This window comes from Palaemon carinicauda, chromosome 16, assembly GCF_036898095.1.
Source record: "Palaemon carinicauda isolate YSFRI2023 chromosome 16, ASM3689809v2, whole genome shotgun sequence".
NCBI lineage: Eukaryota > Metazoa > Arthropoda > Malacostraca > Decapoda > Palaemonidae > Palaemon > Palaemon carinicauda.
In genome coordinates, this window is record NC_090740.1 from 61847243 (window position 1) to 61864483 (window position 17241).

General features: G+C 44.2%; 1 protein-coding gene across 3 annotated transcripts in view; it reads right to left on the bottom strand.

Annotated features, from left to right (window-relative positions):
* The window catches only part of eco (Establishment of cohesion), a 183960-nt gene that overhangs the window by 148687 nt on the left and 18032 nt on the right, over nt 1-17241 (bottom strand). For all 3 annotated transcript variants that reach the window (XM_068389803.1, XM_068389805.1, XM_068389804.1), the window contains exon 2: nt 16873-17048. In XM_068389803.1, the coding sequence (XP_068245904.1) occupies nt 16873-17032 (160 nt within the window). In that variant the 5' untranslated portion in view covers nt 17033-17048. The remainder of the gene's footprint in view (nt 1-16872; nt 17049-17241) is intronic.

Here is a 17241-nt window from a genome sequence, read left to right on the forward strand (position 1 = left end):
AAGGACGACCACACCTCATCAGAAGGAAAAAGACACGTGGCCTCTTTCGGGGGGAAGAGGTGGAGCTGCTTCGCTAGGGGAAGCAACACCATCTCTCGAGGACAGTGGTTGCCCAACAATCAAAGGGCCTACGCTACTACTAGACAGTCTCTTGGTAGAGGCCGATCAAGTAGGAGCTTTGGAAGAGGGTCAGGAAGCGGAAGAAGGCTTGGATATTTTCCCTTTCGAAGAAATCTTCGAAGGAGAAATATCCCTCTTTGACTTCTCTTTCCGCCAGTGCCCAAACCTTTTCCACTGGGAGTCTGACCCCTCCCGACACTCATACACTTGTTATCTCTATCACACCACTGACCTCTGCAGGCGGCACAAAGGGTGTGACTATCGGTGTCCACGGCTGATATGAAGGTACCGCAGGTCCGACCCTCAAGTCCAGGGCAGGTTCGTATGGTCGGCAGAAGTTGACACACACACACACTAATAAAGAGAAAGCATGAATAAAAGCAACTAATGGTAGTCCAAAATGGGCTTCGATACACCATCCGAGCCAAAAGCAAAGCGAGTTAAATCACAGGCGTGTGAGCGGGAGCGGTAGCAAGTCTTCCGCCCTAACTCCACTAACTAGTGGAATGGGTAATTAACACTCGCTAAAATTTTAATGGCTCGTACTTTCAGCTTCGACGAAAGTAATAACCCCTAATAAATATTGTAGGTTTGTATTCCAGTTATGGAACAAACAAAGATTAATGGCACTCAAAAAGTAAGCGAGGAGGATAAGCGCTAAAACCACACACCCTCCGAGCCAAAAGTAAAGTAAGCTCATTCAGTAGCGGGATGGGTAATTAACCCTTGCTAAATTTTAATGGGTTGTCCTTTCAGCTTCGCCGAAAGTAATACCTCTAATAAATAACGTAGGTTTGTATTCCAGTTATGGAACATTTCGGTTTTAAGAAACCACACTATCATTTTAACTACGATGTAAAGCACTTACTACTAGAGTAATAGACTTATTAAACAGATTGAATATATTATGTATAGATTATAGACTACAGCATTATAATAATATATCGAAGAAGTACAGTAGGGTCCCGAATTATGCAAGAATTTGGTCGCTCAATGACCTCGTGTAAACGGAAAATCGCATATTTCGAAACACAACAGAAATAATTACATTTGGGCCATGGCATCCAGCAACTTGCCTATTCAAACGTGTTTACCACCCATTTCCAATACTTTCTATGTACTATACTGTATTATTTTATAATATCAAATTGTTCTTGTAAATAAATTAAACATTTAATATACTTTAAAGTTCTAATGACTTCAAAAAAGGTTAAAGTTACAACCAGGATGTGTGTAAACACCGTATATTTCTCGTTATAACAGGACCCAAAATACAGACAAATTTTAATGTTTGTCATATCTATTGTATAAGACAACTGGTGAATAGCAAAACCATCACTGTATAGAGTAGCTTTTGTTGTATCATTGAAAATCCTAAATTATCTAAATAAAGGAGATTTTATACCACGAATTTCCTAAACACGCCAAAAAGCACAATGAAAAATGACGACCATTGTTTTGTTTACGTTTACCTCTGATCATAACGACGAAACGAACGCATTTACACATCTTTGTATAGGTTAGTTTTATATGATGATTCTGTTATTACCTATGTTGTTCTACTTTATTTTTTTTAGAACTTCGAAATACAGTAGAACCTCGGTTTACGAACGACTCCGCTTACAAATTTTTCGGTTTACGAAGGGACTTTCTCTGAAAAATTCGTCTCGGTTAATGAATATTGTATCGGTTAACAAATTTAAATTTCTCTCCCACGCGCCGTTTTTTTGTGGAAAAGTGTTAACGTCGCGCTTCCCGATCACATTTTTCATGGAAATAACTTAACGACAGCATCTCACAATGGAGTCACGTGACTCCTCCCACGCATACCTACCACCCCCTAAACCCCTTTATTACCCCCTTCACTCGTTCATTATCTCAGTATCCGCCGTCTCGATAGCATACATACTTAGTGAATTCGTGGACGATTTCTTTGTGATTTTTACACGTGGTTTGTGATTTGTTTTATTTTCACTCATTTGTGATTACAGTACTGTACTGTGTATTATTGTGACAATAGCTCCTAAGATGTCGAAGAAGGAAAGCAGTAAGAAGAAGCTGATGATAACGATCGAGATGAAGGAGATCATCGAGAAGCATGACCAAGGCATGCGTGTGAAAGACATTGCTAGTTTTTTCAATCGCTCGCAGTCGACGATATGCACAATATTAAAGAAAAAAGAAGAAATAAAGGCCGCTAAAGTAGCTAAAGGTGTATCGTCGTTGTCAAAACAACGGCCACCTATTCTTGATGACGTAGAAAATTTATTAATGGTGTGTTTAAATGAGAAGCAGCTCGCAGGAGATTCAGTAAATGAGAACATAATTTGCGAGAAGGCAAGAACCATTTACGAGGACTTGGTGAGAAGTGAGCCAGGCACATCAGCAGAAAAACAAAGTTTTAAGGCAAGCCGTGGTTGGTTTGAAAAATTCAAGAAGAGAACGGGTATCCATAGTGTTGTTCGGCATGGCGAGGGGGCCAGCACCGATACGAAGGCAGCAGAGTCTTTTGTGAAAGAGTTCAAAAGGCTCGTGGACTCCGAGGACTATGTTTCCCAACAGGTGTTTAATTGCGATGAGACAGGCCTCTTTTGGAAGAAAATGCCCAGGAGGACCTATATCACGGCAGAAGAAAAGCCCCTTCCTGGCCATAAGCCCATGAAAGACCGTCTAACCCTGCTGTTCTGTTCCAACGCCAGTGGGGATTGCAAAATTAAACCTCTCCTGGTGTATCACTCGGAGAATCCACGAGCCTTCAAGAAGAACAATGTGCAGAAGAAAAAGTTGCACGTCATGTGGCGTTCTAATACGAAGGCTTGGGCGACAAGGATCTTCTTCGTTGAGTGGATGAACGAGGTTTTTGGTCCCGAAGTCAAGAGATACCTCCTGGAGAAGGACCTCCCACTCAAAGCCTTGCTGTTAATGGACAATGCTCCTGCCCATCCTCCAGCCATTGAAGAGGACATAGCGGAGGAATACAAGTTCATTAAGGTGAAGTTCCTACCCCCCAACACCACTCCAATACTCCAGCCCATGGATCAGCAAGTGATCTCAAATTTTAAAAAACTTTATACCAAAGCTATGTTCCAGCGCTGCTTTGAAGTAACAGAGGGCACCAACCTTACCTCAGAGAGTTTTGGAAGGATCACTACTCCATCTACAACTGCCTGACTTTAATTGATAAAGCCTGGCAAGGAGTCACCAGGAGAACCCTCAATTCCGCCTGGAAGAAACTGTGGCCCGACACCGTTGCAGAACGGGATTTCGAGGGGTTCGAACCCAACCAGGAGGAAGCAGTTGACGAGGATATTGTGTCCTTGGGCAAGGCAATGGGGCTGGAGGTGGACACGGATGACATCGACGACCTCCTGCAGGAGCATAAGGAGCAGCTGACCACCGAGGAGCTGAAGGACCTGCACGAGCAGCAGCAAAGAGAGGTAATAGAGGAAATCTCATCTGAGGAGGAGGGAGGCACTGCAAAATCACTGTCTTCGAGTGAGATAAAAGATTTTTTAAAGAAGTGGGAAGACGTGAAAAGTTTTCTTGAGGAAGATGTCCCGAATAAGGCTGAAACAGACCGTGCAATAAATTTATTAGTCGATAATGGGGTGGGTCACCTCTATAAAATTTTAAAGAACAGACAAAAGCAGGTGTCTATTGAAAAATATCTTGTGAAGGGGGAGAAAAGAACTGTGAAAGACGACGACCAAGAGTCTCGCAAACGCAAAACCAGTGATAGTGAACGCCATTCTCGCGAGAGAACTCCAGTCAACGTTCCTGAAGTTCTCATGGAGGGAGATTCTCCCTCCAAGCAGTAACCCCCTCCTCCTCCTTCCCCTCCTCTGGTCTCCATCAAGCCAGCAGCGACACTCCTCTAAGGTAAAGTTCAGGTTTACTGTGCATGCATATCCATATTTTCATCATTAAATGACTGCAATATTTTAATAATTTTGTGTAGAGTACAGTAGAGTACTGTATGTGTAAGGAAAAATTTGTGAAAATTGGTTTTTGTAGATGGGTTGAACTAATTATTTTGATTTTATAACATTCTTATGGGGAAATTCGTTTCGCGATACGAATTTTTCTGTTTACGAGTTCGCATTAGGAACGAATTAAATTCGTAAACCGAGGTTCTACTGTATATGAAAAAAAAAAAGTTTTCCTTTATGACGCCGCCTGAAACGGAAACCTTCCATTTGTTTACTGTACGCTCCATCTTCAATCATAATAAACAAACGAACGCATTAAACACACATGATTAAAGTGATAACTATATATATTAAAAGCATTTAGTAAACATTATGTTATTACAAATATTTTACTTACCGTATCCATATAAATTCCTAAATTCGTAACAAATCGGGAAAACTTTTTTTCATACGTTTAATCAACAATAGCAAAGAGCCACTATTAACAGTACGGTAATTTACGATAATTCTAAACTGTTACGAAAGATAATTGTCCTTTCCATATCCAAAATACTTTTCTTAGCTGCAGTTATAAGTCAACTTGTACCTACCTCAATTATGGAACCATTTGGAAAAAGGTAAAAGAAGAAGAAAGTCCTAAGACGGTTTTTAAATTCATCGAACAGTTAGGTTACCGCTAGAACGTTCGAAATGATAGAGATGGTGCGAGATTGGAGAAGTAAGGAAAATTGAATCATGCTTGATTTTTAATAAAACTGAACTTTGTGAAACAACAAAGATTTCATTTGTTAGAGAGATAGAGAGAGGTAAGAAATGAGGGGGTAGCGAAAGGTATGAGAGAGAGAGAGAGAGAGAGAGAGAGAGAGAGAGAGAGAGAGAGAGAGAGAGAGAGAGAGAGAGAGAGAGAGAGAGAGAGAGAATGATGGTTTTAAATGTACTAAACAATAAATATGATAGGTTATAAGACATTGGTGCTTATGTAATATTAACTGTATAGATGGTTTGAATAGGTTAAGAAATGGTATAAACAATGATTTGTTATTGTATTCGTACGCTCATATTCTTGAGAGCGAGAGCTAGACATCAGCTGATCTGATCATAGACAAAAGTTAAACAAAAATAAGTCAGCAATACTAGACTTATAAAACATTTCCGAAATTTAAAACAAAAGTACAGGGTTTTCTTAAAGCACAATTAACCATTTAAATAGTAGCAATTTTCTAGAATAAAGTGAAGTTTCCTAAAAATAGTGGTTTGCTGACGAAATCGGATGTCATATTTTAAGCTACGATTGAAATGGATTAATACTCGGTATAATTTTTTTGTTTTATATTTAAGACGCTTTTTAATAAAATCTATTTAGGGTTCTTTATCCACAGTACAGTATATGTAAGTATTGTATAACACCGGAGAGAGAGAGAGAGAGAGAGAGAGAGAGAGAGAGAGAGAGAGAGAGAGAGAAAATCAGCTGTTGTAATCGAATGCCATCTTTTTGTTTCTTGTACCACTTGAAGCGATGAAATGATCACCGCAACTAATAATAGTTATGTTAATTTCATTCTTAAACTCAGGTTGTAATATGTGAACAAGATTTTATTTCTTACACATATATATATATATATATACATATATATATATAGAGAGAGAGAGAGAGAGAGAGAGAGAGAGATTTGAGTCTCTCTCTCTCTCTCTCTCTCTCTCTCTCTCTCTCTCTCTCTCTCTCTCTCTCTCTCTCTCTCGGAGAGATGATTTTATAATTACACCTTGTACTATACAAAACAAATCATTGTAAAGCAAATCTATACTGTTTAGATGACAAAATATTGCCAACATGTTACCGAAATTTACGCTATTCACTGCCGATAAACGAACCCAGCCTACGTGTGAAAACCTTGAATACTCACAGGGAAAACTAAAGCTTTTATATATTCTATACTAAATAAAAATAATGCTTGAATATACCTTCATTAACAATACCATTGAAATTATCGAAAGGTTAGAGAAAGATAAAGATTGCCAATAATGTAACCACAATTCTGTTTACATTTGTCAGCTGGGTTCACATAGTTAAAAGTTGATTTCATTGTTGATATGGAATTTTTTCCTTAAATAGGCTATTTATTATGAAATTACGTTAATAAAATGTAAGAAAAATATCGTTTGGTAACATTTATTATCAAGCACTGTATTTAGGGGTACCAATATACCTAAAAAGACAATAGATTTGATATATTTTGTAGTGCTCGACTTACAGACTTTGAACAGCTTTGCAGAAACTTTTTTTTTTTTAAACTACCGACCGTATAAATGGGGAATCGCATACTTCGAACACGCATAATTCGGGACCATACTGTACCAGCATCTAATATCAATCAGTATTCTTCTATTGCCTTAATTCTGAAGACTGGGCTCCTCCATGAATACTTTTCTCCAATTTTCAAAATCATTATCCCATTACACCCCAAAAATGTCTAAATTACCCCTTTTGGAGTAATTTACCCCTGTTACCCAACCACTGCCCTGGACAAAAGCAAAGCAAAGCTGGCCTTGGGAGGTAGCAGGGTATCACAGATGTGGTTGAGGACGATGTCCTTACCTTTCAAGAGGCAATAGCCAGATCATCTAGGCCATTAATGACCTTCATGCAGGCCAGGACCTGCTAGAATGCGTAGTCGGACTCTTGTTCTTCTCCGCTATACCTAGGACTGGTGGCCATAGGAAAGTAGTCCTCAATCTCAGAATCCTATTCATCATTCACCCACCAGCTTTTACCTATAGGAGCACGGCATGGGTCGTAGACGGCATCACGTTAAGAGTATGAGGGCACGTCTCTAGCTGATGTTCCTGCTTTTGCCAAAGAGGTCCCGCGAGTCTTCTCCTGGGCCTGCCGGGAAGATCTAGCCACGTTATTTTTGGGAACCTTCTCAGAGTCCTTACTTTACCTTCAGAGAGGAAAGAACTCCTCAGGCAGTGAAGGCCTCGAGTTCTCCTTGCGGACACTGGAACCTTGATCTTCTCTAGGGGAAGGAGCAGCAAAGGACTAGTTCGCACTCTTGGTTGTGGTGCGCTACTGAGGAGGAACAAACTCACTGGGAGAGAGATGGTAGGTAGATGTTAAAAAGAACTCCATAGGAGGTCACGAACCCCAGCTTGTATGGCGGTTCAGCGTGTCTCCAAGAGGAGACGCAGGATTCTTCTGTCTCCTCTACCTCTTAGTGGTCAGGACCGGAGTTAACTGAACTTGTGAAAAGTCCTGCTGGATTAGCCCTACGGTTCGCATGGATACCCGCATCTTCTTAATCGGGAAGATGATCATCCAAGGAGGGAGATCCCTAGAAGGGTTCGGCAACATAGGTTTCTGTTTGGGGTCAGACAGAGGAGAGGAAGACCTTGAAGAGACTGACATCTCCAGTGGAATCTTGGGTGTGCTGGCCACTGCAGGCTGTTTAGTAGTAGGAGCAGCTCCCTAAACGTCCCGACTCACTGCCTTCACCAAGGCGTCGCACCATGGAACTTCCTTCCCGAAAGATGGAATTAGGAAAGACTTCTTACTGGTGGAGACTACCTCCTGGGAGTCCGCAGTTTCGGCACCTGAAAAATTGGGGGGAGAGGTCGCTTAACTGGCCGTATCAGAACCAGCATTGCCTCTCGCTCTGACTTGAAAAAGCAAGTTGGAGAACGTGCTGGAAGAGTTGTGACGTACTCCTGCTCGTTCACTGCGTCCTTGCTGGCGGCTGGGAACGGAACTGGTCGAGAATGGTTTGCTGGAGGATCTCTTGCTGGGCTGTGTAGAACCTGATGCTCACGCTCTGCTGGGGTATGATGCGTTGACTGGCTAGAAGCTACCTCATTACAAGCTATTGGGAGGTCGTGAGCAGGAGGAGATGCGTGCAAGGCCTGATCTAGCAAATCTAGGCAAAGGTGCATCGGTGGAACGCGTAGGCGCTGGCTCAAGTGATGCTCTAGAAGGTCTGATCAAGTGTGCTTCATGCTCGTGGGTATGCAGGGGCTGGGTCAGGTGTTGTTCTATTAGATTTATGAGAAGGCTCATCATGGTACCAAATACGAAGGCGGTCACGTGTGGTATCCCTGAGCATATCATTCTGACAGGGCTACCACTTTCACCTCTATACTATGGATATCATTAGCGAAACTCCTGGGCATCACTCTACATCAGACAACTGCCTACCACCCTACAGCTAACAGAATGTTTGAACGTTTTATCGCACCCTCAAAGCAGCTTTGATGTCCTGATGCAATGATTCCAACGGGTTTACTCAGCTTCCCTGGGTCCTGCTTGGACTAAGGACCACTCCTAAAGATGCCCTGGATGTCGGCAGCTGAAATGGTGTATAGCGAACCACTGGTCATCCCTACTGAATTTTCATCCATCACCAACCTCCTCCATCAATCTCCAACACCAACATCACGTTGTGGGAAAATTTACTCCATGCCACCACACTTACACTGCCCCATCTAAGCAACACACAAAGAGATTTACACAAGCCATTGCAAGTTTTCCTGCACAACAACACTAGCAAGCCACAGCTAATGCCCCCTTACATGGGCCCTTTCCTTGTGATCTGCCACACAATGAAGGCTTTCTTAATTACCATTTATTGCAAAGACAACTGGGTCTCCATTGATCGCCTTAAACCTGTGGATCTCCTGAAAGATGATCAGCCTAAAAAGCACCTCTCAAGATCAGGGCACCCTATTTCACATGGATGTCTTTTTTAGCGGGGGGAATCATGTACTGCACGTTTCACACATGCTTGTACACTGTAATTGTATTTCCTTCTTTTTTTTTTATATATCTCACTGCACTGATAACAGAACTTTTATAATCTTGCCTTCTTCATGCCTTAGCTGGTCTGAATTTTTGTGATGTTCTTGCCAACAAGTACTTGTGTATAAGTGCAGTATTTGTATATACGAGCATTGTCTGTTTAAAAAGGTTTAGTTGCATTCCTCCTGCCTCTCTGTTATATCCTAACAGCTCACTTGCACAGATCTTTGGTGATAAAAATATGCCTTTGTATGTAGTATTTATATTTTTCATTTTTTTCTAATAAAAGTACTTTAGTTTCTCCATCTAATAGAATAAATATCTTTTCAGTTCATTATTTTCTTTAACCTTTTCCTAAGTAATGCAGTATTGGCTATGTATCCTGACAACTATTAAAATTAATTTATAAATCAATACTTGCAGACAGATTTATTTCAATATTGTTACTCTTATCAAAATATTTCATTTTAATTGATCTTTACCTTTCTTGTAGTTTATTTATTTTCTAATTTAGTTTCCTCACTGGGCTATTTTCCCTTCAAGAGCCATTGGGATTATATCGTGCTTTTCCAACTAAGGTTGCAGCCTAGCAAGTAAAAATAATAATAATAATAATAATATGTTATTTTCCTTAGTAAAATAAATTTTTGAATATACTTACCCGATGATCATGTAGCTGCAACTCTGTTGCCCGACAGAAAAAACCTACGGTCGGGATACGCCAGCGATCGCTATACAGGTGGGGGTGTACAACAACAGCGCCATCTGTCGAGTAGGTACTCAGGTACTTCTTGTCAACAAGAACCAATTTTCTCCTCGGTCCACTGGGTCTCTATGGGGAGGAAGGGAGGGTCCTTAAATTCATGATCATCGGGTAAGTATATTCAAAAATTTATTTTACTAAGGAAAATAACATTTTTCAATATTAATCTTACCCGATGATCATGTAGCTGATTCACACCCAGGGGGGTGGGTGGAGACCAGCATACATGTTAACATTAGAAGCTAAGTATCCCGTATTTCATTTTAGCAGTTATTCAAAATAACAAACATAAAATAAATAAGTACCTGGTAAGGAAGTCGACTTGAACCATTACTCTGCCTTTTTAAGTACGTCTTCCTTACTGAGCCTCGCGATCCTCTTAGGATGCTGAGCGACTCCTAGGTGCTGAAGTATGAAGGGCTGCAACCCATACTAAAGGACCTCATCACAACCTCTAATCTAGGCGCTTCTCAAGAAAGAATTTGACCACCCGCCAAATCAACCAGGATGCGAAAGGCTTCTTAGCCTTCCGTACAACCCAAAAACAACAATAAAAAGCATTTCAAGAGAAAGATTAAAAAAGGTTATGGGATTATGGGAATGTAGTGGTTGAGCCCTCACCTACTACTGCACTCGCTGCTACGAATGGTCCCAGAGTGTAGCAGTTCTCGTAAAGAGACTGGACATCTTTAAGGTAAAATGATGCGAACACTGACTTGCTTCTCCAATAGGTTGCATCCATTACACTCTGCAGAGAACGGTTCTGTTTGAAGGCCACTGAAGTAGCGACAGCTCTAACTTCATGTGTCCTTACCTTCAGCAAAGCATGGTCTTCCTCATTCAGATGAGAATGGGCTTCTCTAATCAAAAGCCTGATGTAATAAGAAACTGCGTTCTTCGACATCGGTAAAGAAGGTTTCTTAATAGAACACCATAAAGCTTCTGATTGTCCTCGTAATGGCTTTGTACGTCTTAAATAGTACTTAAGAGCTCTTACTGGGCATAGTACTCTCTCTTGTTCGTTTCCAACCAAATTGGACAGGCTTGGAATCTCGAACGATTTGGGCCAAGGACGAGAAGGGAGCTCGTTTTTAGCTAAAAAACCAAGCTGTAAGGAACATGTAGCCGTTTCAGATGTAAAACCTATGTTCCTGCTGAAGGCGTGTATCTCACTGACTCTTTTAGCTGTTGCTAAGCAAACGAGGAAAAGAGTCTTCAAAGTGAGATCTTTAAAAGAGGCTGATTGAAGCGGTTCGAACCTTGCTGACATCAGGAACCTTAAAACCACGTCTAAGTTCCAACCTGGTGTGGCTAACCGACGCTCCTTTGAGGTCTCAAAAGACTTAAGGAGGTCCTGTAGATCTTTGTTGGTGGAAAGATCTAAGCCTCTGTGGCGGAAGACTGCTGCCAACATGCTTCTGTAACCTTTGATCGTAGGAGCTGATAGGGATCTTACATTCCTTAGGTGTAAAAGGAAGTCAGCTATCTGCGTTACAGAGGTACTGGTTGAGGAAACTGAATTCGCCTTGCACCAGCTTCGGAAGACTTCCCATTTTGACTGGTAGACCTTGAGAGTGGATGTCCTCCTTGCTCTGGCAATCGCTCTGGCTGCCTCCTTCGAAAAGCCTCTGGCTCTTGAGAGTCTTTCGATAGTCTGAAGGCAGTCAGACGAAGAGCGTGGAGGCTTGGGTGTACCTTCTTTACGTGCGGCTGACGCAGAAGGTCCACTCTTAGAGGAAGAGTCCTGGGAACGTCTACTAGCCATTGCAGTACCTCGGTGAACCATTCTCTCGCGGGCCAGAGGGGAGCAACCAACGTCAACCGTGTCCCTTCGTGAGAGGCGAACTTCTGCAGTACCTTGTTGACAATCTTGAACGGGGGGAACGCATACAGGTCTAGATGGGACCAATCCAGAAGAAAGGCATCTACGTGAACTGCTGCTGGGTCCGGAATCGGTGAGCAATAATTTGGGAGCCTCTTGGTCATCGAGGTAGCGAACAGATCTATGGTGGGCTGACCCCACAGGGCCCATAGACTGCTGCAAACATTCTTGTGAAGGGTCCACTCTGTGGGGATGACCTGACCCTTCCGGCTGAGGCGGTCTGCCATGACATTCATGTCGCCTTGAATGAACCTCGTTACAAGCGATATTTTTCGATCTCTTGACCAGGTGAGGAGGTCCCTTGCGATCTCGAACAACTTCCTCGAATGAGTCCCTCCTTGCTTGGAGATGTACGCCAAGGCTGTAGTGTTGTCGGAGTTCACCTCCACCACCTTGCCTAGAAGGAGGGACTTGAAGCTTCTCAAGGCCAGATGAACTGCCAGTAGCTCCTTGCAGTTGATGTGAAGTGCTCTTTGATCCGGATTCCACGTGCCCGAGCATTCCCGTCCGTCCAGTGTCGCACCCCAGCCCGTGTCCGATGCGTCCGAGAAGAGAAGGTGGTCGGGGGTCTGAACAGCCAGTGGTAGACCTTCCTTGAGAAGAATGCTGTTCTTCCACCAAGTCAGTGCAGACTTCATCTCTTCGGATATAGGAACTGAGACCGCTTCTAGCGTCATGTCCTTTCTCCAGTGAGCAGTTAGATGATACTGAAGGGGTCGGAGGTGGAGTCTCCCTAACGCGATGAACTGGGCCAGCGATGAAAGCGTCCCTGTTAGACTCATCCACTGTCTGACTGAACATCGGTTCCTTTTCAGCATGCTCTGGATGCATTCTTGGGCTTGACTGATTCTGGGGGCCGACGGAAAAGCCCGAAAAGCTCGACTCTGAATCTCCATACCTAGATAGACTATAGTTTGGGATGAGTTGGGACTTTTCTATATTGACCAGGAGACCCAATTCCTTGGTCAGATCCATAGTCCATTTGAGATTCTCCAGACAGCGACGACTTGACGGAGCTCTTAAAAGCCAGTCGTCCAAATAGAGGGAGGCTCTGATGTCTGCCAAATGCAGGAATTTGGCAATATTCCTCATCAGTTTGGAAAACACTAGAGGTGCCATGCTTAGGCCAAAGCACAGGGCTTGGAACTGGTAAACGACCTTTCCAAAGACGAACCTTAGGAAAGGTTGGGAGTCTGGATGGACGGGGACGTGAAAGTACGCGTCCTTTAGGTCCAACGAGACCATCCAGTCTTCCTTCCTGACCGATGCTAGCACCGACTTCGTCGTCTCCATGGTGAACGTCTGCTTGGTGACAAAAGCATTGAGAGCACTGACGTCCAGCACCGGTCTACACCCTCCTGTCTTCTTCGCTACTAAGAAGAGACGGTTGTAGAAGCCCGGGGATTGATGGTCCCGGACTATGACTACCGCTCCCTTTTGTAGCAAGAGAGACACCTCTTGCTGTAAAGCTAGCCTCTTGTCCTCCTCTCTGTACCTGGGAGAGAGGTCGATGGGAGTAGTTGCTAGAGGGGGCTTGCGCAAGAATGGAATCCTGTACCCCTCTCTAAGCAACTTCACAGACTGTGCGTCTGCACCCCTGTTCTCCCAGGCCTGCCAGTAGTTCTTGAGCCTGGCTCCCACTGCTGTCTGGAGAGGTTGGCAGTCAGACTCTGCCTTTTGAGGACTTGGAACCCTTCTTCTTTTTGCTACGTTGACTGTCGGCACGGGTACCTCCTCTGCTGGAGGTTCTGCCACGAAAGGGCGTAATGAACCTAGACGCTGGTGTGTCCATCCTAGGTCTAGGCACGGAAGGTAAAGCTGTGACTTTACGTGCGGATGACGCCACCAGGTCATGGGTATCCTTCTGGATCAACGAGGCGGCAATCCCCTTGATCAGCTCTTCCGGAAAGAGACACTTGGAAAGCGGAGCAAACATCAACTCCGACTTCTGACATGGTGTGATCCGCGCAGACAAGAAGGAGCAAAGGTGATCTCGCTTCTTAAGAACTCCAGACACGTACGAAGCCGCAAGCTCGCCAGACCCATCCCGAATGGCTTTGTCCATGCATGACATGATGAGCATGGCAGAGTCCTTATCCGAAGGGGAGGTCTTTCTGCTTAACGCTCCCAAACACCAGTCCAGGAAGTTGAAGATCTCAAAAGCACGAAAAACTCCCTTCAAAAGATGGTCCATGTCCGAAAAGGTCCAGCAAATCTTAGAGCGTCTCATAGCCAGCCTGCGGGGAGAGTCTACCAGACTTGAGAAGTCGCCCTGGGCAGAGGCAGGAACTCCCAAGCCGGGATCTTCTCCCGTGGCATACCAGACGCTAGATTTGGAAGCAAGCTTGGTCGGTGGAAAGATGAAGGATGTCTTCCCAAGTTGCTTCTTGGACTGCAACCACTCTCCCAGTACCCTTAAAGCTCTCTTGGATGAGCGCGCGAGTACGAGCTTCGTAAAGGCAGGAGCTGCTGACTGCATGCCTAAAGCGAACTCAGAGGGAGGTGAGCGCGGGGTTGCAGACACAAACTGGTCCGGATACAACTCCCTAAACAGGGCAAGGACTTTCCTAAAGTCTAAGGAGGGAGGCGTAGTCTTGGGTTTCTCTACGTCGGAGTGTTGATCGTCCAAATGCGCAGCTTCGTCGTCATCAGAGACTCCTTCATCCGAATGCTGAGGAGGAAGCGGCAAAGGAGGAGAAGAAAGCTGAACGGCTGAATCCGGCAGCACGGGTGCATGCGTAGCTGCACTGGATCCAACATCATGCCGCTGCTGGTCAGTCTGAGAGCTGGCAACAACAAAAGCGGAGTGATGGTGCGTGGTGGGGACTGCCGTGGGTTGCGGAGACTGCCGCATTGCGTCAAAACACGGCAGCTTGACAGCACCTTCCCACTGCTGATGCAGTAGCTCACGCATGTCAACGGAGGGTGCCGCACGTCGGCTAACGTCAACATGCGTCTGGCAGGGTCGACTGCGCATCGGTGGTGGAGCTCTCACAGCCGGAGTGTGGGAGCAGGCAGCCGCAGTGTCTGCTGAGCGCACAACCGTGGCAGGTTGTAGGTTAACAGGTGCAGTGTCAACCTTCTCAGCACGATACTCCTGCATGAAGGAAGCAAGCTGAGTCTGCATAGACTGCAGCATAGACCACTTAGGGTCTACAGTGGTTGGTGCGGCAACAGACGGAGTGATTGCCTGCTGCGGAACCACTCTACCTCTCTTGGGAGGTGTGCAGTCTTCGGAAGACTGCGGCGAGTCCGAACTGACCCAGTGGCTACACCTGGGCCGTTGGACTCGCTCGGAAGGGACCTTGCGCTTGAGAGGTCGCGAGACCTTGGTCCAGTGTTTCTGCCGAGAAACTTCTTCCACAGATGAGGAATGAATGGGCTCACTCGTCTGTTTGTGGATGGGACGATCTCTGCAAGATACATCCGCAACCACTGAGGGTACATCTGTACGCTGATCAAGGCCTGTCGAACCCTTTGGTCCTTCGACATTGCTTCTCCCCTGGGCTTGGGAGCTTGCAAGAGGTCCCGGACTGGGAGGACGACTGGCACGAACAGATGCACCCTCATGCGTAACACTGACACTGACACTTTTCACCGCACTTGCACTCACTACACTTCCCACTGCACTTTTCTCTTTCAACTCTTTGACATCGGCCAAGAGTTGATTGCGGTCATTAGCTAATGACTCCACTCTGTCACCAAGAGCCCAAATGGCCCGCATCATGTCCGCCATCGAGGGCCGAGAGCCAGTAGAAGGGTCGGGAGTCACCACTACAGGGGAAGGAATAGGTTGAGGGGCATGGGGAGAGGAAAAATCAAAAGAGCGAGACGAACTCCTCCCGATCCCATCCCTCTCCAGCCCACGTGCATTCTTAAGGAATTCATCAAAATTGAATTCCGAAAGCCCAGCGCATTCCTCACATCGATCTTCCAATTGACAGGATTTACCCCTACAATTGGAACAAACGGTGTGAGGATCTATAGAGGCCTTCGGAAGACGCCCAGAACAGTCCCCAGCGCTACACTGCCCGTACTTGGGGACCCGAGCATGGTCAGACATCCCGAACTAGCCAAGGGGGGAATCCAAAATCTATCAAAGTCATCAACAATTAATCCAAAACTAATCAAAAAAGCTCGACAAGGTAATGATAACAACTCCCGTACAGCGAAAGCCAATATCTAGAGAGAACACATCACCAAAAAGCGCGAAATCAACTCCAGAAACATCAAGTAGGTCCTGCCGGTGGCACGACAGAGGAAAAATTGGTTCTTGTTGACAAGAAGTACCTGAGTACCTACTCGACAGATGGCGCTGTTGTTGTACACCCCCACCTGTATAGCGATCGCTGGCGTATCCCGACCGTAGGTTTTTTCTGTCGGGCAACAGAGTTGCAGCTACATGATCATCGGGTAAGATTAATATTGAAAAAATAATAATATCTGAAGATCACAATTGCTTGTTGGGTCACCTTCCCCAGAAAAACGGGGGGGGGGGGGATCACCAGTGTTCATATTACCTTTGTTTTTGTTTCTGGGGCCAATCCACTTAACGTAATGTGAAGCTGGAGTAGGGCTGGCATCCTGAACTGATAGTCTGCATGCTACATCTGGCCACAGTCCTCTAACCACTACAAAGTAGCACACAAGAGATGGGGATCAATTTCCACTCGGCTCATGAAAGTGCCACAAAGGTGACCTTCAAGACTGTTGCAAGTTTGCATAGACACTTGAGGTTCAACACTCATTCTCAGAGTAAGGAGAAGTATCACAAAAAGCAGTGCAGGAAGGTCAATAAAAGACAACTGTTAGTCGTCGCAATCAAGTGTAGGATGGGAGCGTACGCTAGCATTACCTCACCAAAGCGCTGGTGGGTCCTTAATGTAACCATACAATGTTGCCAGACTCGCAATAATTCTTCAATCTGATCATAACAAATGCTGCATTAGAGCTAGGCCTAATCCAAAAACTAACGAGGGTTTGAATCTGCATAGGAACAAATAACAAATATTGTTACTCTAGAGTTTTTGACATATGATCAACTACCAAACACAATAATAATAATGTTATATCAACAACCAAAAAAATTCTCAAGCAAATAAAGAAATATGACTGCAAAAAATATCAACATATCTTGAATTAAAGAAGAAAAAATAAGTTACCGAAGCGTGTGAGAAGCACCCAACACGCTTATCTTCCACCAATTCATCCCCGTTACCAAGCCTGTTACTAATTCCAGCTTGTGCTGGGATTATTCACAAACAAAATATGAAAAAGTTCATTTCATCAAAGTAATGGCTGTCCCATAATTTAGAACAATTTTGCGCAAACAAATTTTATCAGAACTTCATAAAAATTATTAAAATATCAAGGGATTATGCTTACATACCTGTACCAAGTGTAACATTGGCTGCATCTGATAAATATGGAGATTTATATGGTAATGATGCTAACTTTGGTGAAGCAAGTTTTTCACTCAAGCTTAACTTGACAGGAGGAGATCGGCGAGGAGTAGTCAGCACTCCACAATCTGGGATCATGGGACTCATTTTGCTTGCAGTTAGACTAAAAAAACAGAAGGAAAAACCTATTACATAAAAAATTACTGAGCAATACAGTGATATGTACAAGAACTTTCATTTTCATAAGTTTTGATTCTATATAAATATCTTAAAAGGCATTTCAAACTAACAGTAATTCAAAAGAGCCTCCACTTAGCATATTTCAACCAATAGGATGCATCATAGCCTAAAAAACA